We start from the raw sequence: 23,541 nt of genomic DNA on the forward strand, positions 1-23,541 counted from the left end.
CGAGCTATTTACATTTTCTTCGAAAGGCATGTGAAGCTTGATCGACGCTTCGGATTACTGGACTCTGTGCTGCAGTAGGGGTGCAATTTTTTGTAGGGTTTGATGGACTTTTAGGGAGATCAATATTTCAAGTTACTGCTCTGGAATTTTAGTAATGTTTCAGCACTAAGAAACAAGCATCGCGCATATCATTAATTTAGCCGATGATCTCAAGTGACGATTGTTATTTTTTTAATATATTGTCTTGGCCATGGCTGATGTCATTCCGAGAATTGGGCAGCCTCCTATCAAGGACGGATAAGCGTCACTACGGTTTTTTCCACCAGCTTCCGCTGTGCCTCGGTAGACTGCATTAGTGCGTTGAAACGCCAAATAAAATTTAACTTAAACGAAGTTAAATTCAAACAACGTTCCTTCTCCGACACTGAATCAGGATCAGAGAACAGAGTCGACAGTCAATCGACGGACCTAACCGAGACCTAACCCATTCCTTTTACATCACTGTACCCTTCAGGACCATTTCCCCTCACACACACGTTCCTGCACGACGAATCCTCTATCACCAGCCGCTCCAGGCGGCAATCTCCCAGGAACAAACGAGTTCCTCCTCCTTTGATCTTCTTCTCCAACTCGTTACCTAACCTTCGATCCCCGCGAGCTTGCGAGACACGGAAATAGCGCGATTTCGAAGCGAATCGCTCGCGAACCGTTCGTTCTACTCGATTCTGGTGGCGCACAACAGGATCATCCCAGCGATCTCTGTCCCAGTTTCCGACTTGTCATCCGGAACCGTGAGCCAGTTCGATAATTAACTCCATCCACGTGCACGTCGATACTCTATCTTCCCGATCGCGCATCACGCTCCACGCATCGGACATTCGTAACGTTTCGCGAAAGTATCACAGAGATAACGAGCTGATTGAGTTTAGCTACCCGAGTTTCGAGCCACTAGTTAATCGAGGAACTGGTTAATCGAGTACGAGCATCGACTAGACCAGGACTCGGCTATTATTGGACCGTGAGTTACGATTAAAAGTGGGCTACGTAAATGTTGGGCTAGGCCTTGATTAGGTCTTTTTAGGTATTTCTGCATATACCGTTGTGAATTTTTATAATCGTAACATAACTGAGAGGATCATTTAAAGTTTACACTATTTTTTAGTTATTAGTCTGACTCTCCGAAAGGTGGCGAGGAATGAGCAAATTTAATTGAATTTCTTGTTTGCAGTATAATCATTCTTTGTTTAAATAGTAGGTAATATAGAAATATATAGCGTTCTATAGTCTCAAACAAGTTTGCCCAACCCTGGGTCAGCGTTCGTCCAAGGGCCAATAAAACGCTTAATTTCTGGGACGATTTAATTAGCGGTCTAGCTCGTAACTTCTTCATTCACCTATTGCGCGACAGCATTCCGCGGGTCAACGTTTTATCGCGGCGATAACGCGAACGCTAACGATCCTGCTTTCACTGGAGTACTTCATATCCGCGTGCGTGTATTCCGGGGCCCGCATTCTTCGCGGACCCTCTCCTTCTCACGCAGGATCTGGTCCTGGTGCCTCCATCGCTCCTCGCGAGCCACGATGCCGACGTACTGGCTGAGAGAGCACCGGTGAACAAAAAAAAAAAAGGAAAGAACGAGGGAAAGACCATGCCCAGGAAGAAGAAAGAGGCACGGTGGCAACGCAGAGACGAGGAGAAGGAAGGAAAGAGATTGTGCCAAGATAGGCCGCCTGCCGCCGTCAAAACTGGTAGGCCTTGAGGAATTATGCGAACTATTCTTGCCAGTTTGTCCGTCGAGAATTTACGAACGGTGCGTTGACGCGCAGCCTATGGCCGAGGCGTAACCGAAGAGTGGGGGAGGAATCCTTCCTTGGATCCTTCGAGATCGATGATTCGACTGGTCCTGATGATCATTTCAAAGGAATCAGAAGAATTGACACGATTTGATTTTTGTGATTGAGGGGTTGATGAGGACGGGTCATTTGTGACCCATGAGGAAGATATCCTTTAACCCTCTATTGTATGAATTGTATTTCATCTATTAATATGAAAACTATTCTTTGGTTACTTATGCAAAGAGTGAAACAAATAATGTGAAATAATTCAATATTCAATGGTCTCCTCAAGGTTGTTCTGCCCCTAAGAAGAACCTACAATTAAACTCAAAGCGTAGAATATTTTCCAATACAGAACCCCTTTAGTTTTTTTCTTTAATTTACATTTATTTCACACCTATACCCAAGTGCACATCGAACATGTACCAATAAAGAACAATCTCGATGAACGAAGAAACCCCGCTTCGAGCGGTGCAAGCATAAATTCGCGACAGAACGTATCAAGAGAAGCGTTTATAGCAGCAGCCGTGCAACGTCGTTACGTATCGAACGCGTACTCGATTGGTCGAACGAGCACAATGTTGCTGGCCGGTTCTGGTACAAGATCGTACGCGTTCAACGACGCCGGAGAACGCTTCGAGTTAGTCCGCGCGATTATCGGGGGATTAATTAATTTCGAACGAATCACGACCACGGTTAATTCGCCGGTTGTTATTGAAACGGAATATAATAACACGACGTGTCATCGTTAACTTTTAATACGCCAATAACGTTCGAATGGTTGCAAATCGTGGTGGCAAATGGTTGTTAAGCGTGGATGAGGTAAAAATGAATCCCTGCTTCGCCTATTGCATACGAATGGCACTCGGTAATTGCAAACAACAAGCTTCGCTCAACTGTAGTATTGAAACTTTAATTTCCTGTCCCTTTATCTCGTTATTTTTATCTTTTTCTTTAATTGTTCCTTTTTATCATTTTAGCTGCTCACTAATCCTGTCAAATAATTCTCAGCGTATTTAATTTTTATGGGCTTTTTAGTTGAAGGCGTTCTCAAGATTCCTATTAAGCAACGTGCGGACTGAAGAGCCAAGTATCAAAATAGAATAGAACACTCATAACAACATGCACTTAAAAATTTTATCTGGCTAATTTAAAAAAGCAAATACTTATGATACAACACAATACATTTTCCATTCGCTTTTGCACGAATCTCGTCTTCGTGTTGTACCATGATTACTACGACTCCCCGTATAATAAATCCCCATTATTCGTATCTGTTGCGCGCGGGCAGTAACGATAAGAATCGATTACAGTCCTCTCTCGCTACCTAAGATCGCCACCGGCTACTTCCTGTTCGCAATAAGCGGATCCCTGCCACTCGCTGCTTCGCCGCGAGTGATTTATCTGCGATAACTGCCGCGATCCTCTTCGATGTATCGACTCCTCGCGAATCACGGTGCGTCACCGCGCTCCGTTTCACCTCGTCGTGTACGTCGAATTGCACAACGTGCCCCGCACAGAAATAAACGAGTGACGCGCCTCTTAGCTTCAGCCGCCCTTTGGCTCGCTCGCTTTCTCTCGCACTTCTTCTTGCCCATCGTCGTCTCTCAGCCCTTCTTGCACGCTCTTCCGATGCCCCAGTGCTTCCCAACAGGTGCGATGATGCACGCCATTATGTCAAAGAAAAATTTGTAGCAATTTTGGTAGGGAGACTTCATTTGAAAAAGGGGTAGTTGGAGACTTTTGAGAGTTTCTATGCTAGTATCAACTTAAATCGAATATTCCTTTTAAAATTTGATGGCATCATTGCAGGATATATAGAAGTCTGCGTACCAAGTTTCATGAGTTTCTGATGAACCACTCCTGAGATACAGTGGGTCGTCTATAAGTGTCGTGGAGTACTCTTGACGTCGCGACACTTATCAACGACTCGGTGTATCTCGCCTAAATTGAAGTGTTATTCGATTCTGAAAATACTCTTAATATCTGAACACTGTAAACCTTCTAGAGACTAATCTTGATCTAGAATTACTCAAAAATTTCTTTATCAATATTAACGTAATTTCTATCGTTTCAGAGAGTGTATCGTGCATTTGTTTGTCTTTCTCGAGTGTTTCGCGATCGATAGGGTTGGGAAGCACTGTATCTACTCGTCCTTTTACGCGGACGAAGAAGGTAACGAAGAGATCCAGCCGCGTCACGCTGCGCTCCCGTGCGACTGCATCCACCGTGCGCGGTGCACGTTCACCTGTCACTCCACGATTTGCATCGAGCGTTACGTCAACCTGGCGGAGAGCAAAAATTCACGACGTGATCCTCGGACGACGGGGAAACCATCGACGTACGTTGGTCCCGGTTCCAGGTCGTGAATTCCTCGACAATCGTCGATGGAGAAACTCAGTTCTCCAAGAAATTCGAAAACTCACACAACCTAGCTTTGCACATCCATATAAGGTGCCCTAATTTGAGTAGACCCAAAGTGAGGCTCCACGTGAGGCTTAGACACGTGAGGAATTACTTTCTAAAGACTTTATTTGTCATGTCTGTGGAAAGGAAATTTATACCTTGAAGAGGTCGAGACTCCCTACAATCGTCGGATTTGGAGCAAAGGAGCGAAACGCTCCAAGATGCAGGACACGGTAGCCACTAAAACGTCCAAGAGGAAGACCGATCGACGGTGGCGGAGTCGTGCCGCCACGTGAATTCTAAAACGTCCGACTCCTCTGCTTCTTTCCGCCCGATGCAGATTTCAAAATGCGTCCAAATGTCCAAGACCGCCGCGAATTTGAATGAAATTTCGACAACGGGTAGAATTCGAATTGCGGCAACCGACGACCTTGAGAACGTATTCGATTATGGATGAAATTCGAGGTCAGAGTTTTCTCGAATTACCGCCGAATTCTGGATGCGGCGTACAAGTTCGACTGCGACTAGACACGCATTTTAAGCTCGATGGAACGTCGCTGCGAAGCTAAAGAATCTCGAGAGGAATGCGCTTCGAACTTCATTTTGTATTTGATCTTTTGCAATACGAAAGTTATTTGGCCTCCAAGGAACTATGCGGTTGGGAATAACTTGTAATTTTTCTGTAAGGGAACCTTTCACTTCGATTTTGAATATACACGGTGTTTCGCAATTTTAGGCACAACTCAGAGTCAATTTTTTTTCTTTCATTGGTAATTAAATTCTTTGAACCTACTCACAGACCTGACCCAGAGTAAATTTTTTTTCTTTCGTTGTTAATTAAATTCTTTAACTCGTTACTTGTAATTTTTATCTAGATAAGAGTAGGATAATGTGAGTCCTCTTAAGAATGTGAATCGAAAATGTAGAATAAATGTTTGTGTTAGGATTCCTTCGCGAGATGAAGTCACCGCCTTCGAAAGTGAAGGAAAGAGGACGGAGCGATGAGTAACGCGGTCTTTCGCTGCTTAACGATCTCGTACAACGGAACGGTCCTTTTGTCGCGAATCGGCTCGGTTCGTTAAGGCATTGCGAAAGTGCGACGGGCGTTCATTACCCGCGAGCGTCTTTAAAGCGACGATTATCTCGCACGGTCGTCCGCCGACGCCCGTGTCACCTGGCGACGTGCGCTGCACGCGTATGAATCGCGCATTATACCGTGGTATGCGACCGACGAGAAGCCAAGACTGAATAAACGCGCTCCAACAGTCGAGACTGGTTATTATATTATTTACGGTTTATTGCTGCGTCTAATATATCGTTATCGCGATATCCCTCAGCCGCGAACTGACGCTATTGTGCACAGGTACGTCGTTTGTTGCGCGTTGGGAGCCTGGGCGATTGAAATCCTCTCTCGTCTCGTCAGCACCATCGTTCCCCGAGATGAGTACACGAGGATTCTTCGTTTAAGAAAGAACTAACGCTTCTTTGTTGACAGTGTATGATTAGGATAAATACCTGAGTTGAAAAATTTCTTTGGGAATACTTTAGCCTGACTTACCTGAAACAAAAAGAAAGAATCACGTTAGCAATGAAAATTATTTGTGTTTATTTGTGTACATATTTATAATGAAACATTTATTTTGGAGACATCGAGCCTGTCATTAAATTTAGACAATTTTCTTCAAGTAAAAATTCTTCAAAAATTCTCACGCTTCTTCATCTACACGCAAATATGATCAGCTAAACCGTTTATTTCCTGGCGGAATTAATTCCCAGAGGCGAGTTTCCTCGAGATCAATTTGACTGGGCGAGCCCCCTCTCGGAGAGATCGATGCCTGGTCGCGTAGTCGGTCAATCAGCCCCAATTCGATCGGCGCGAAGGATCGAAGGGGACGATCCCCGCGACAGGCGCTCGCGAATGGCCGACCCGTTCCTGTTTTTTCCATCCTTCGTCTCCTCCTTCGCCTTCCTGTCTCGCGTGAGAGACCTCGAGACAGCGGATCGTGTCCGGTGCAATTATCCCCGCTCGCCCCCTCGAGGGGAAGGGGCCACTGGTTCCGTGCCCTCCCTGCCCCCGGCCCGGTTCTCGCGGAGGAGTTGCCCATCGGTGGCGAACAGTACCGCAGCTCTTCGGACGGCATTCCCTATTCCTCGCGCGGACGGCCATCGACAAAGCGAAACGGCTCATGAAATATTACATGACGTGAATTTACGCGTACAACGCGGCCTTTCCTTTGATCAGAACCCGAGGAAATCGTCCGTTCCGGTCCCAGGGGGGACGGGGACCCCGTTGCAACGCTGTATCGATTCCGGCCCTCTGCTCTCCTTTTTTATTCCGCCTTCGTCGCGTGCTCCTCGCGCCTTCCTCGTCGGATACACGCGCGAAAAGCGTCTTTTCTCCTCGTCCTTCACCCCCCACTACGACACGCGCCGGTCCCTTCGTGCGGATGGACGATCATACCTTATGTACGGCACGCCGCCGTCATCCGCAGGACGGACAGTCGTTCGTTTCGTATTCGAAGCTGACCACTCGCCACTTTCGTGCGGTTCTGACCCCCTCGACCTCTCGTGGTTCGTGTGTGGGTGTACGTGGCCCTTGGACGTGGTCCACTCTGCGAGGGAATTCGCTCTGGTCCGGTTACGAACGTCTTTGGGATGTGCGAAAGGTGGCGAAGACGGGTACAAGAGTTTGCGACGGAGGAGGGCGGATAATTTCGTGGTACTGGGGGATATTTCGTTTCTTCCTTGGAAAATCGGGGTGAGTTTCTGAAGGGCTTCGAGAGTTGAGGGTTGCTACGTATGTTTGCAATAGTTTTGAGACGGTTTCTATTCTTTTGAAATGTCTTCTAATTATCTTAATAATTTTTAAGTTGGAAATCTCCCAAGACCGTTTCACAAAGTACCTACAGTGATTACGTAACGAGTCACGTGGCTGTGCTGACCCCTTGGTCCATCTCGAACGATCCAAGCAATCACGATAATGTTTATGGCTGGTGATACTCGACCATTTCGATAAATAATAAAAATAACGTTCCTTCTCAAACGTTCTCAACCTTGACAGTTTAATTAGCCTCTACGAAGCTTCCAATACGTTCTTCAAAGATCTTTCCATTTCAATTATATGTCCAAAGCCATAGATCTTGATGCTCTTCAGGATCCACACGCGACACCTTAACGGTACCAAGGTGAATCGTCGGAAAAAACGAGCTGCATTTAAATACATAAGTAACGTTACGGGCGAAATTACAGTTATCGGTATGGAATAAAATCTGCCCAGCTTCCTATAAATGTAATTTATTGGAATTTGAACGGGTCGACCGAATCGATCGTAACTCAAACGTTTACGACCGTCCCGTCAGATTCCTAGTCGGTCCGTGTAGCTATAAATTTTTCCTGCCATCGCTTGTTTATTTAAGAGTCCGATCAGACGAGATTAGTAGATTCGTTAACGCAATTTTTTTAAATCACCAATGGAGGCAGTCACAATCGATCAGAGCTAGCGCTGAGATTATTTAAACAATTTAGTATTCAAAATTTTCTAAATGACACGCACTAAAACATTGCAATCTCAATCAGGAGAATTAATTTATTAGATTTCTAAAGGTTATTCAATACCGTTGGATCCATGAATCGTATTATATCAAATGGAGTAGATAAAAAATAATATAATATAATAATAAAGTAGATATTCCTGAAAGTACACCCTGATCAAGCGCGCCAACCCAACAACCATTAAATTGTTCCTCCTCCCCGTACTTTCTAGAACAGCGTTACAAACGATTCGTGTCGTTCTTCATAAAGCGTTATCAATCTTAAAATTGGGAACGTTGTACCGTGCCACCCGAAGGCTGCGTCATTAACTTTTGCGAAACTTTGTCGAAGCACCTTTCAAGCGGGCGGCACGATATCTGGAAATTAACGCGATTACAATCGGAATTAACGAACTCGTGTTCTACACGGTTCGCGCACAACGGTAACACAGTCCTCCGGGGTAAAAAAGAAACCGCTTGACTTTCCCTGCATGCGATTCTATTCGCCAGAGCTAAACTTGATAAACTAAAACAGCCACTAGCCATTTCCACGTCAACGGCGCTCTTGACGTCCAGTGACGCAACCGAGAGGGCTGCAAAGCAGCAATTAACAAAGATACGGGAAAAGTTTAGTTAACTCTTTTGTGTAGAATGAAACTTTTCTATCAGATTGGTTTGAAACGTTATTACGTGTTTTTACAAATAACGAAAATGTATCGAAGAGTGACAGAAAGAGATAACTGTAAACGTGAAAGTAAACAAATGTGAATAAATGTCGCCTCGTTATTTGCAAAAATTTCAAAAAGTATTTCGTACAAACCTTAAAAGGTGTAAAATTCTATATAAAAAAAAATGAAATAAATTGCTCATCTATTCGCGCTAATAAACTTTCAGCAAAGCGTCGGAGGGTATTTGGCGCGCCACTGGCGAGCGCGAATTTATCTACGGCGTGGCGCGCGCGCGATTACAAACAAAACGTCACAGAAATACGATAATCGCTACGCTAAATTTTCCGTCCTATTCGCTCTTTCATCGAGCAATTTACAATAAACCGCGCGAACACGATAAATCGCGTGACGCGGGGCAATAACAGCCCCGAATCTCCGTTCAACATCGCGGCGCGCACCGAGAGCGTCGCGGCACGTTCGCTCAACAGAGACCACTGGTCCTGCTTGCAATGGAGAGTTGAGTTTGAGATAGTTTGTCTCATTATTTTAATTTGATACTAATTTATACAATTTATAAACCTTTTATATTCAAACCCGTAATTTCAAGATCCCCTTCAGGTGTCTACCTACACAAATTAATGCTACACAAATTCGCAAATTCACCCCTCCCGGCCTCAAACTTCTCGTCCACGTGGTTCCACCACAGCAAGTACCTACGTATCAAGACGTAACGGTCTTCAAGGTGGCGTAACTCCTTAAGTAACAGAAGTAACTGCCCCGTAAACAACCGTAAACGATTACCCGGATATCCAGCTCCGCCATTAGCCCTACTTGGGTTTATTTTAAGAACCGCGTAACGATGCGTTTCGGCCACGTTTTCGGTTATTTCGTATCTTCTCCGATGCACGGAACGATCGGTTGCATCGACGGGGGCTCCCTCTTATTAAGTTGCGCGATGCGTTCGAGCGGCGATACAGGCGGTCCCGATCTACGGAGACGTCACGGTAGATTGTCATTAAACCGGTCGTCTCGGTTATATGCTACCTTTTCGGGTTTATGTTCCGCCGCGTGGTCGGATAAACGGTGCTAATTGTACGATAAATTGTCCAACAGAGTAGCAGTTTCCCCATCCACCTCTTCTTCTCTTCTAGGGACCTACTCGAGCATAATAAAGGTGGGGGACGAGGCCAAGTACTCGCGATAAGAATGTCGTTAATTCCTTTGGGGATAATTGCGCCGATAATATGCCGCGCGTTCGAAACCGTGGGCCATTTCTGAGACTCGATTGGGGAATTACTCGTTGGTTGCAAAACGGGGACCCGTTTGTTGCACACGCCCACGCGAGACACTCGTAAAAGACCCCGAGAGTTTTTACAAGAGTAGGTATTTCAGATTTCGTCGAAATTTTTATGAGTGCCGTTGAACAGTGACGAAGATATAAACGGGCCATGAACTGTCGTAGAGGACAAGGCCCCTTACGATGATGAGGCGTCGACAGAGTAGAAAATTGTAGCGTGCACCTGCCTGACGTTTATCGTGAGTGATAGTGAGAATTAAAAGAGGCAACTGAAAACATCTGCCGATGAATAAGTGAAAATACCTGAGATTAATGAACGGAAGCCACGTCAGGCGTTTATATTTATTCGAGGAGGTCGAAAACATGTTGCAATCCCCAAAAGGGACGGCATATCATCCCCAATTTACACTCATTAACTCTGGCACGTGAATTTAATTGAGAATATATTTTCTAAAAAATATATGACTAAACTTGAAAATCGTTTACCAAGTTATTTTCTTTTCATTTTCACTAGAAATATTCATTTAGGAGAAGCTTCCTCAAGGAAGAATCAAGTCTTATCCAACACTGGACAGAACATGTATAGCAAGGCAGTTTATTAAAATGATTTATAGGGAGCCGAATGCCCTTACTGTTCTGGACACGGTTATCCTGGACCTTTCGTCCTCGCCCCGCTTCAATACATAACGCGCCGAATCGATCGATTCTTGTTTCGCCTAATCACGAAAGCGTTTGCTTCGAGTTTCGAGTGATCGCCGCTTTGGGAAACGGATCTGGACGTTTATTCGGCGCCCTTTGTAAGGGGACTCGAAAGGGTTGACGGGCCTTTTTTTAGGAGCGTGGCGAATCGTGTCGCGAAATTTTATGAGGCCGTTAAACCAACCTGAATTGCACCTGATTGACGTGCAGGCATGATTTGCTGGCAAACTGGGGCGGTGCAAGTATTTTAATACTGTGCACTTCCTACTTTTGAAGTGATTCTTCTTGACTTAAACCTTGATCTTGTATATTATAGATTAATATTTATATTTGAGAGTTCAGAATTAATTAAATATAATATAATCCTTCGTAAGTGGCTCTTCGAGTTCCTCCTCTAAACAAAGTCGCGAAATGACTGTCTCAGCATCCACGGAACATCGCTAACACGACATAATAATGCTTCCTCGTCGACAGAGTGTCGTTGATATATTCTCGTGGATTACTGTCAGCATCTGGCACTGTCTACCTAGGCTAAAGGACATCATCCGAGATGAAACCAGTGAAATACTATGTAATGATAAAAATCTCATAGAAAGAATATTATTTCATATTCTACTATAATATCTTAATAATTTTTATATTGTTACAATCAATAGTCACAATCACCTTTACAGTAACAAAGTTTTTTCTTACAATCATTGCTTTGCACAATATCATTAACTTCATTTTCAAGTCTCCAAAGCCTAAATGATCAATTACCCTTCCCTTTGCATCCTCTTCTAATTGCTGCTTAATTTAAGAAATAAACCCCCAAAAATCTGAACTCTCTTTCACCTCCAAAAACGTTCCAGCCAGCTGCCAAACCGTGCACGAACGGGGTCGCCTGGTAGCCTAACCACGAATTATCTCACGGATCTCGTGTTTCGAACGGCGGGGGCCCTTTCGAAAACCGTGGGGTCCGAAAAACGCTATCGGGACGGCGCGGCGAGGCGCGCGTGAACGGCCCGCTGGAATTCGAACGCGGAACGGTGGTATCAGCGACGATTCCGTGATCCAGCCTCGATCCTTCGGCCGAGTAGAGCGCACCCTTCGAGATCGATCACCGATAATGCTCCCAGAGAGCACACCGAGCGGGACATTCCGTTCCGTTCCGCTCGGTAGCGGCCAGCCCCCGAATCTGCGTCCGTCGGCGCGGAATGAAGCGATGCATCTTTCGCCGAGGCGGATCACGGACCCGTTCCGAAACGGAGTCGTGGACGGAGAAAAAGACGGAGCACCCGGGTATCCGAGGGCGAAAAAACGGCATCGGTGGGGCCCGGAGGATACTTGATGGCGCGATAGTTCCCTAAAGACGGATGGCGGACCGGGAGTCATGATCGCCGAAAGTTATGCGACCGTTCTTGCTCTGAAACAGAGAGGCGGTGGAGGGAGGATTGGACTCCTTCCGTGGGCAGACATTATCCCCTTGTAATCGTGGGGCCCCCGCGAAATGCCACGAACGTGGAGCAACCTGCGACGATAGGGAGAGGGGGCCTGCCTCGACCTCTTTTATACTGGATACGTGCGAGCATCCGCTCGGGGACCGATCCTCAAATATGCCCAATTAGCCCGGGCTGACATAATAAGTAGATAAACAACTCTAAATCCTTCTCGCGCGGTGAGATCAGAGGCGCGAACTTTTTCTGAGGGGAACAGGGGGCAGCGACAAGAAGAGGCCCCCGAGGCTACCACCGCCACCTCCTTCCATACGGCGGCTACGTCTGTTTCTCTCCTCGTTTGGTTCATAGGCCTCCGTGTCTCTTTGTGTCGGGCGACGGTACTACTTTAGGGTCGATTTAGTCACCCGTCCGTCAGGAACGTTCCGGTTTTTCGCGACGGTTCCACTCGTTTTGCCGGTAAATCGTGCCGCTCGGAACTGTTCTTTACCGCGGCGGGGCATGCCGATCGGACGGCCGACACGGTGGGGGCACAACGAGAGGGGCCTCGGAGATTTATCGTGGAACTGCAGCCGTCGACGGGGTCCTGTCATATCTGTGCACCGATTCCTCAGATAAAATTAACGCGTTGCACCCTGTAATATCGCATTCGCGGCATATTACTGACAGAGGCTTTCGTCAACGAGTCCTACTCGAATTGAAATGTGGGTGTTGACGAACGAGATCCGACGTGGAATAATTAAACCCCGGGACGTAATTGGGCCTCGGACGCGGAGTTGTAATGGGGTGCACTCATCGCGAATTGCAATCTTAGAAGAACGCGCTCGGCTATTTGAAAGTAAAATCCAACGAGGAAGCAACGAGCCGCTTTCGTGAGCCTCAGCGGGCGACGCGACGATTACCAACGACATTCTACCTGATAATTAACTCTTTTTTCCAACTGCCCCCAGGCCGTCGAACGGCGACGCGCAATTTTCATGACGCGTCTAGGCGTTAAAAATTCGCGCCGTATCGCGCGACGATCGTTGATTATTCGAAGGCTTCTAATGAAACACCTCCGTCGCTTGCGCAGCTTTGGTCTACGTCAGTCGTCGGTGAGCCTGACAAATGGGCAACTTCAACGAGGAACGTGTGATTACTGTAATGGGAATTTAAATCTGCGAATTGCACACACGAGACTGTTGAAAGGAGTGAGTGATTAGCAATTAGGGTTTCTAAATTTATTCGGAAAATTGTTCGTTAATACTCCATAATCTGTCTTTCTTGAAGACTCAATAGATGTCTAACAGTGGAACGAGCGTGTCTCGCACGGAATTAAATTTCGTGAACGTAAACGAAGTGAGTCGCGTGGAAATGCAGTTTCTTCGTGTTTACACTGTTATACTATCGTAGGTTATTTCTGAAATTATTACGGTTAATCTATCTAGCATCTTCCGCGACGAATCGCGCCGTTTGCCGTCTCCGCCGTTTCGATAGCTTCGACGCATCCTGAATGTTAATGTCGGCCCCCTTCGGTCGGCCCTCTCCCAGTTTTCGCGCGGCATACGGTAATACCAGGAGTAGATTTAATAATGGAATGGTTAGCGGATCTCGGGGCTAACGCGTTGCAATTTTTGGAAGAGGAGTACGTGAGTGGCATGTGGCGAGGAACACCCTCGACGAGGCACGTAATCTATTTGTTGAGCGACCACAACTTCATCTGGGGAGGATGCGTGTCCCAGGGTTGCTCTGGTGAGGAAATTGGCGAAAATGTTGCGAATATTTTGGAGCAGAATCGTAGAAGAATTCTTGAGAGTAAATAGAGGCACGAGTTTTATAGTTTCATCGAGTAAAGAAGATTTCTGAAAGGATTGGCTTGAGCAAAAGGGATGAAATTGGGGCAAATACTTCTTATAAATACGTACAATCAGTCTATTGAAGAAATTTGTTTAAATTAAATGGTAGAATTGATATTTCCAAATGTATATTTGTATAAATATAAGGTTGATTAACAAACGTGTCGCATTTCGCGCCTCGAGGACCTATTAAGAGCCCCTGTCTATGTCTCGCGCGAATTCATTCGCGCCTTTATCGCCTAATAAATATTACGAGCGAAGCAAAGGCAACTGGGTGCTCGTTCCTCGTGTAAACCGACCAAACAGTCGTTCGAGAGACCATTCGAGCAACGAAAAACTCCGCGGTGTCTCGGAACTCGTAAGAATCGCTATTAAGGGCAAATCCAAGGGGCGATACACGCGCGCGAGGAAAATCCCCGCTACGATCGACGCTAACCGGCTCGTATCCATTCCTGGCCGATGTAAAACCTACTTTAATACCATTGTATTTCCGCTCTTAAGAATCTCCGTATCTTCAAACCGTTGCTGCTCGCGTCATGGGGGCACTAGGCACTCGAATTGCTCCCAAATCGTTTTAAAAATTAATTTCAGAGAAACGAGTACAAGTTCTGACTTTGTATATTAAGGATTAAGAAATTTGTAGTAAACTGAAAGGTAGGATCTTTCTCACATGATATTGTCTGCTCATCAAACTGCAATGTATCGAGAACTATACCAAGCACTTAAAACGGCATAAAGCGACAGGAAACGTTCCGTCACTGGAGAGATTCTCCCAAACGGCTCGCTCCTCCTCGAATTCGCGGCATCGAGGTCTCCCAAAGCACGCGAGAATTTCACGCCCGTTAAATTTAATCCTGATCGTCCTCGTTATACTCGCGCCACCGCTATTGACACATTCCGACGACCGTAAAAGTCTAATCAGCGTTCGACCAATCGAGATTACAACATCGCTCGAAGACGCCCCGAACGCTCCCGAGCCGCTTAATAACAATATTCGTAACAACTCCGGTGTCTCGTTACCGGGAATCCGTTCGGAAATTATCGTCGTCGAGCAATCAGCCTCGTAAAGCCCGCCGTTTAAAATGGCGACGGTAAAATAACCGCCGCGCGAATTAATTAAACCCAGCCAAGCCGACTAATTTTCATCGCGCTGATTTATACCGGAACCCCCGGAATTTTACGGCTCTCCGCAGTCAACAGAGAGAGAGAGAGAAAGAGAGAGTAGAGTTTTACACGCGTCGGGGACCTAGTAGATTTGCATTCTAATTGTTGCGCGATCCGACAAACAGGCAGCCATTACCAGAACAGCTCGAAATCGAGGATGGAAGGACAAGACCGGAGGCGGAAAGAGCGTCTGGATGGATCGGAGGTGTCGAAGAACGTCGACAGGCATGCAGGTCGTAAAAGAGGCAACGTAAAGGCTTATCTTATCGGGGGCCGATGATCCTTCCCGAAAATCGTTCCTATTACGTCAGACGCGATCCAGCCACCAGTTTCCGATAAATACGAGCAACCTCGGGATTAACCGCGCTCGGGAGCCCGTAAAATTTAATTTTCCTCATTTACCGAGGCTACTGAATTTTTTTAATTAAACCCTCTCCTCCTCTGATTCACTCCCCCTCGTCCCGGCCGCACGAGGTTTCCTTATGCCGATTTTTGGGTGAGTTGATCTAAGGACGACAAAGCTCGTCTGCTAAGCGCAATACAAGAGAATATCAAGGTATACTACCGGCATTTATAGTTATATCCTGCCCAATGGACGTCGAGTCAAGGATTCCCAGACAGCTGCGACTTTCCCAGGATCATCAACCCCAGACCCTGAAATGCTCTTTTAATTATCCTCGAAGAGACGGGATGATCGAGTCGCAACTAATTCGACACAATGCGAAGGAGTCACTGGCATCGGGATGTAACCTGTCGCTCCCACGACACGGGAGTTAATGAATACGTACTTAGGTGAGCGACTGGTGATTATGCTTAATCCTTTCGCTGTTTAATTCATACAATTGAAAAATGTACTGTAAAATGAATTTTGTTGTGTGTTGTAATTTTGTTTGAAGTAAATAAATATAGGTGGGGGGTTATTACGTGCAAGGAGCTCATGGCGAAGAGATCAAAGAAAAGCTGGGGACCGCACAATGGCGAACATTATGCGAGGAGAGAGGTTGCGCGCGATTTAAAAAATTAAATCGCGCCACCAAAGCCCGCGGTCTTCCTCCTTTCCTTCCTCCATTACCTTCTCCCATCCTTCGTCTGTATCTTGTTCCTTCGGCGAGGGATCGTAAAAAAATGCAACTAATTAACGACCAAAAAGTCCGCTCAGCGGGGAAGGTTTTTGTGCGGGCTCAGTTGAGAGTTCGGGCTAGTCTACTTATCGAATCTTTCTTTATTCGAATTTGTGACCACTCCGGTGATTCGTATACTCAACGAGTGTATGTCTCACACCAACTTCGCGCGTTTGCTTCTCTTTCCATTCGATCATGTCTCATTCATCGCACAGAATTATCGACGATCCCGATAGAAACAGACAGCTCGCTCCTAAATGAATCGAGCCAAGATTAGAGACTATGCGATCGAGCGTTCAACGATTTCCTATACCGCTCTCGGAGTAACTCCATCCAATATTTTCCATTGTGACAAAAAAACTCTGAATAATCAATACACACTCTAGGTAATCTCGTATTTAAAGGATGAAGTGATCGATAACTTCGTTCATATCACCTTCTCTACTAATCATCCGCGCCATTTTCTGAATAACACGAGAAACGTAAATTTTTCACATTCTTTCCTCAGAAATAAAGCATTTCTCAAAAGAAGCTTTAAATATTTTCTCATGTGCATCTTCGCTTGAATTAAAATTCTAAACAAAGTCCCATTTGACGAGACTTTTATTTTCCTCATTTCTCTACACTGGAAACTTTTTGTCTCCATCGTATTGTAAAATATTCTTTTAGTTTCGCCATTTATTCCAGGATGGATACCCCAGGGGTCCGTGGAGGACAGTTCGAGACACATTGAAGTAAAGGATCGAGTGTAAAAAAGCGACGGGCGCTCCATGGCGAGCGATCTATAATGAAGAATGCACCAGGGCGATGTGTCGCATACATATTTATAGGAGCCGACTCTGGCGGACAGATTTTACAGTTTACATATTAATTACATCGTTAAGGATTCCACGGCGCCGCGTGTACGGTAGATTACGGTTTTGATATGCGATTTAGGAGAATTAGCATGCGCGGCGGCTGACGCCGATACGACGACCGAAAAACCTATTCATGAATGCGCGTTGCGACTAGCGAAAGGACAACAATCGCACAACGAGACTGGAACGGAGCGAAATCGAGCAAGACAGGATTTTTAATTACGTTTACTAAACGATCTAAATGGAATAATGAGAAAATTAAAAAATTTTAGTCATCTCCTGATCAGAAAATGATTTGTTACGGATCAATAGCTGATGGATTTATTTTCTTTTTTAATCGGATACTTTAGATTATTGAATCGATCGAAGAAGGACGCCGAACCGTGCAGAAATGAAAATGTAACGTTTGAAGAATCGATTAGAGATCACGACAGATCTCGAAACGCGTGATCCGTCTCGACTGCAATCTAATTAATCTAATTAAGCCGCTAGAGTGGCTCGTTACTGCGCCGCGCGCGCGAGAGAGGAGAGAGCCGAAGAAACGTCCTGAAGCGGATCGGTAGCAAGATCGCTCGACGACGGGAGTACAGTCCCTGTCATTCTTCTAAGAGAACTTGTCGCTAACAGTAAAAAAATAATACTTGAAGAAAATCAATGCTCTGGAACGTCTAACGAACACGTGTATATATAATGAAAAGAAGCGGTTGATGCATAATTCAAATAATAATATTCCATTAAAAAATGATTACAGCATATCATTATTTAAATTATTCGACGATCGATTTCATTGATGGTGAACAGGTAACCAAGAATTGATCTTGTAAGGTTAATTTGATCTGATGCTAATAGAGATCCGTATCCGCTCGAGTACTTTTTCTGAAATTTCTGAATCGGTTTAACATATGATTAAGAAATGTGAACTAGTTCTTTTTTCTGTGCAAGTCGCAAGTACAGGGGCCACAATTGTGCATAATGTAGCAGACTTCGATACGCGAGTTCTTGTTTCCTAGTAAAAATTAAAAATACATAATTAATTTATTCCTGGTCGTGCTCGATGCGAATAAAAATCGAACAAAGAGCTGTGTATAATTTTATTGGAAAAATCTTACTAAAATTCTGAACAGAACTGTGGAATATACGTAGTAACAGTTAATTACCCGTAGTTCCTACTGCAATAAGTATCAAGGCTCTGTGAATGTTTCATGAACCAAGAACATTTAATATTTACCTAGGTTTCAGTCCAGAAATAGAAAATGAAAGTTCAAAGGCTAACGGAATAACGGAATCATCAATCGAAGAGATTGCCTAGGCAATTTTCATTTTAAATTCAATATGCATTTCAGTCAATCCAAGCGGTTCCCTCATTTCCTTGATTCCATAATTCCATTTCGACTAATACTATACTTATTCCCCCTTTTCATTATAAAACCAAAACTCATTAAATTTTCTTACTCGCGTTGTAATCGAACAACTTTGAAAAACACCGAGGAACCCCATAAATAAAAACAGTTAAAAAACTGACCTTAATAACTATGCTCGGAAAGGCATCCATCATTTTTATTCAATTATTATTGCAGGCATTATCATATCGAGAACTGAAATTACTGTTAAATCAGCTTCCCAAAGCGTGTAATTATGCAAAATATATTTTTGTCAGGGAGCTGCGACTCCAATTATTATTTGAAAAATCGTGGAATACTGGCGCGTACTGTACCTACGCGCGGTGTCCCCAAGATCGCCGATTAAATCGTTCGTCCGACGAGTTTTCTCGAACGGGTGACCGTGTGGCATGAAAACCGAGGCGACGCGGGAGTTACAAGTGTACCGAGCCGCTTCGTTAATTACGATCGTTAAAGTGCGTGCGCGGCAATTGCACGGAGGGATTTCCGTGCGCCGAAAGGATCGACTCGATCGTGTCGAGCTTACCGACGATGTCAGTTACCCTGCCCCGGACGAGCGAGAAGGAGGACGAAGAAGCGGGAGGAGAAAGTACGCGAAGGAGAAGAGAATTCCTGTCCACTTACCCATGGCGTCTGAAACAAAAGAAAGAGAGAAGCTTTAGTCGAATTTTGTCCGCAAAGTTTTCCGTCGATCATTACTAACTACCATTCCCACGATCGCCTCATTGTTAAGAGAATTCGAATAATTTTGAGTATTAACTCAGTGCGTACAAGTATTTTTTATACATTTTCTAGGTCTAAAGTTACTTGTTATGATCCGAAGGAGAATTATATGATTAAAAATGTTAAATAATTGATGTAATTATTTAAACATTTTAATGTCCATTAAGAATTCCAAATAAATAAATAGTGTCCAATAAATTTGTTCGGTGTAAAGCTGTATGTTCGAGAAAAGCGATCTTGAAAATTCCTCGGGCTCGTATGAGGCAGACGTGTCTGTCCATTACCGACTACTTCCACTTACGATGGCATTTGCGACTAACGACGGATGTGTGGTATCATTATCTGTTTCAATTGTTTTTAACTACTCATCAGATGTTATTTACTTGTCAAATCAAATGAAATCACTGAATCGTTTCACTCATCATTACAAATTACCTACAATATTGATAATTATAATAACGTGATATTCAACCCGACCTGCCTCAACTTTACCTACTTATTAACCAACCAAAATATAATAAAATCGATGGAAACGGTTAACATTACACCACTCTTAATAGTTGGAGAAACCTCACCACAAGTAGAAACAGCCAGCAATAGACAGACACGCCCAGCCAGCTCTCAACCAATTTTCGAAATCGATTTTCTCGAAAACGAAGGCTCGTATCGAATAACTCTATTCTACATTTTCGATTAACTTTTACACGTAGAGTCACCCTCTACCCACTCATATTTATTTCCCGATGGATAACTACAAATTTAACTGTTCAATCCAATAAACGCGACGAATGAAATGCTGTAGGTCGGTTTTATTCGCCATAAATCTGTACCATGTGCCGTGACCCTCTAATTTATTATTTCTCGATACTCCGTCAATGTGTCGACTATAATCAAAACTGAGAATCTAAAATATACGAAGTATCTCGCGAATCAGAGCCATTTGCTGGGTAATCGGTTTCCAATGTCCTTGAATCCTCGTCGAATGACTTTATGCGCAAAGAAGAAGACCAATGCGGACACCGCGCGGCAGAATGCTCGGCTAATTCCAGAGCTAATTGCCCTCTCGGCGCTAAAGAGCGGTTCAGGACGAAAAACGCACTTTCCGCGACCCGTGCAAAAGGGAATTAAGAGCGCGAATGGCATTCTTCTCCAACGGTGCGCCATACGGCTCGCAATTATCCGGGGCACCGACGCTACCCTCTGCCGGTTGCAAAAATGCGAAAATCCGTTTCCACGCGAATGCCTTTCGTTGCTTCTAATTGAAACGTACGACCAGTAGCCGTCGATGCGCATCTTTTTACCTCAAACGTACAAAGAAGCAGACAGAGGGAGACTGCATTACGGTAGGTGTCCACTTGAGAATTCTACTCTCGAGAGTTGCTACACAGAGTAAAAGTCCCTGATCGAATCTCTAATAGACTGCATCCACGAGCATAATAATTTCTAAAGCAACAATTTACACGATTACCCATGTCCAAAGAAAGCGAAGAAAATTTTCTCTTCAAATTAAGATATTTAAAAAAAAGAAAATTAATTTATCTAAAAATTTCAGTTACACAGTGACTGTCCATTACCAGTCAATCATATGGATGTGTAGGAAATGTTCAGACTGAAACCATGAACATTTAGGATCAGAGTTGGACCTCGGCAGACACCAGCTCGCGGAAATAATCGCCTTCCCAGCGATTAGCCAATGCAACGGAGTTTCGTGTCGATCGTTGCTGGCACGATCGCCATTCGAGATACCGGCAATTACAAAATGAGCGCGCCCGATCGCCGAACAACGGGATAATAAAGGCAACGGAGCAACGAGCGTGTTGAACACGCCGCTCGACGCTCGAAACAGCCCGCGCGGAGCATTTCACGGACGACTGGCGTCGGCTGCACCGCTTCTTTCTATTGTTACCGTCGCCGGGCCCGTGCGAGATCGCAGCGATTCATACATTACCGGTAATTAAAAAAGAAAACGAGGAAAGACAACCGACGCGTGCGACCAACGGAGACCCGCTCGAGCGGTCCACTCGTTTAGCGGCGATTCGACTATGCGATCTAGGCATGTTGTGCTCGGTGTTGGACAGCGATACAACTTGAAGGATGATGAGATCAACTTCTGATACTTGTGTCCATCTATCAGAAGATCCTTTACATGATGCTCAATAACCCACCACTTTATATCACCTTCAGAAAGAGTCCAGGTACAGAGAGTCCTTTCATCAGATCACGTAACAAAAGCGATACCATCCACTCAGATCAGCCTTCGAGTCTCCATTCCCACTTTCACCATCTCTTTCCTACTCCACTCCTCCCATCCTCGATCCACCGTATCAAACTGGTCCTAAACCATCCATGGATCATCTAATTCCCGCCAATCCAGTCCGTGGACCATTTCACGGACGAGCGGCGTCGATAACCGCGGCTTTGCATAACCTAGAAGCCTGAGCGGTCACTCATAATTCCTCGAGATAATCTCCGCGTGGGCAGGACACGAGGCCTTCCCGTGCCCCGTGGCCGCCTATCTGCGTTCGTCTATCTCTATTTATTATTCCTAGGCGCGACTCGGTGTCTCCGCGAGCGAGATAGCTCGGTACCGTGCGACGAGCCTTGGCAAACGAGTCCAGGGAACACGCGAGGACCGACCGTGTGCGTTCTGGTGCTCGCGTACCGACCGCCATTTACATATGTTGCAGGCCCAGCCAGCACCGCGAGGGGCGGAATGGGGGACGTCAGACTTTTTCGCACGCTCCCGCGTCGGCACGGCTCGTTGCACGTAGCCGTGCCTCGAGTCGTGTTCGAGCTGACTAACCCATTAGCGCCCCGGCTGCCGATCGACACGGCAAATCGATCGATAAAAGCGCCGGCGAGACCGCTTCCTGCCCTATAGCTGCCTAAGCCGCTCGAGGAGAAGCTACCATTCTACGATACACGCCTCTTTACGCGGATTGGTACCACTCTTCTGCCACATTCCCACGCGAGGATCGTGAAAATCGCCTAAGGAGCACCGAGAGTGGTTCGTTTCGACACGTAGGAGGCGCTTCGACCATTCAGGAGAAAATATTTCGAGAGTGTGATATAATGGATAAATGGGAATGTGGCTTTATGCACTGTAAAACAGTCACGGTTAAGTTTAGGATAATAGAAGGTTCGCGATAATGATCTTCCTGTCTCCACACCTCCTTTGCCCTAAAACACTCCTCCACACGCTAAGGAACACAATCGTATCTTCGTACCACATTTCCATACCATTCATTCATCGTTTCATACTAAATACTTCAGGCCATCGCGTTGCTTTTTATCCTACCGCGCGAAACGTACTTTAAATTCCGCCAGGAAACCACCAGGTTTCTGTTACCATAATTAGCGAGCGTCTCGAGGAGGGAAAGAGGGCTCGACTTCCGGAGGTAATCATGAATCAGGCCCCAAATAGAATATTGCTTAATTAAAGGCGCGAGAAGAAAGATAGAGCCTCGCGGTCGCTGGAATAAATTAGAGTTCCGTTGCGGGGGAGAGGGAATGCTGGGGATAGATATAAAATATAATACGGGTGTCTTAAATATAGACAGAAAGTTATGGAGACAGGTCAGGGGTGAAAATTGGCGGCGCGTCTATAAAACGGCGAGCGGATCCGAATAGACCGCGCGATGAATGACACGATGACACGGAACGAGCGCGATAAATCCGACGGTAATCGTTCCGACGCTGCCAAAAGAGAGCCCACGTCTGAGCGCCGCGACGGACGCCGACGTATTCATGGATCGCCTCTGACTGCCCGTTTCGAAATCCGCGTCGAAATCATTGAACGAGGTCGATCTCCGAAATTCGACGCTGCCTCGTGCAAGATGAATTTCTGACGATGATTTCAAGCTTGTTCTGGGGACTTTCATACACTTCGAGTAGACAATTGAAGAGGTAGATATCGTGAACGTGGATTTTCATATTAGGTGAACTATGTCACTCATGTCCTGAATCATCCTATGTTTGTGACCTGATTCATACTCCACTACACGATTTTCTGATCCTTCCAGACATCAAAATCCGTACCTTCAAGTCGGCATTAGTTCATGCCACCAGCTGTGATATATCGTTAATGTATAGATCACCCACCCACTGAATCTGTGCCAAGTCAGACTCAATCTCGGTCAATCAGTCGAAGATCAATTTCCAATCCGTGCTATTTAGTTCAAGTTCGGTCTCAGTTCCGCAATACCGCACCAAGTTGTACCTGCCATTGTTAGTTGCTCGAACGTTAGTTAACGAGCTGGTACTGCATTCCTCTCTAATGTCTATTGCAGCATCGGTCCAAGCTTCTGCTATCATATGGCAGAGTAGTGCTGCTCTGAAGTCTGAGAGGACCTGCCACTTTTATACCATTATAGAAATGATGAATTGTACCTATCATACGACTCAAAATGTTCCCCAGCACATGTTACCCTGGTCACTCGATAATGCCCAATTAAACGCCTGAATCGATCCAGTCGAATTCCTCAGCCGCGCGCAAAGTGATCCAGGGGAGAGAAGCTACAGACGGTCCAAATTTTCGAGATGGTTCCCGCCTATCCAGGTTTAATTTGT

The 23,541-nt window shown here is 45.4% G+C and overlaps 1 protein-coding gene across 5 annotated transcripts in view; it reads right to left on the reverse strand.

Moving 5' to 3' along the window:
• Positions 1-23,541, reverse strand: part of LOC128893446 (homeobox protein homothorax) — a 442,757-nt gene that overhangs the window by 234,275 nt on the left and 184,941 nt on the right. For 4 of the 5 annotated variants that reach the window (XM_054154379.1, XM_054154378.1, XM_054154377.1 and 1 more), the window contains exon 8: positions 18,874-18,882. The exons of the other annotated variant lie outside the window; for it this stretch is intronic. In XM_054154379.1, coding sequence (XP_054010354.1) covers positions 18,874-18,882 — 9 coding nt within the window. The remainder of the gene's footprint in view (positions 1-18,873; positions 18,883-23,541) is intronic. 5 annotated transcript variants of the gene reach the window in all.

The sequence above is a fragment of the Hylaeus anthracinus genome, unplaced genomic scaffold, assembly GCF_026225885.1.
Source record: "Hylaeus anthracinus isolate JK02 unplaced genomic scaffold, UHH_iyHylAnth1.0_haploid 3, whole genome shotgun sequence".
NCBI lineage: Eukaryota > Metazoa > Arthropoda > Insecta > Hymenoptera > Colletidae > Hylaeus > Hylaeus anthracinus.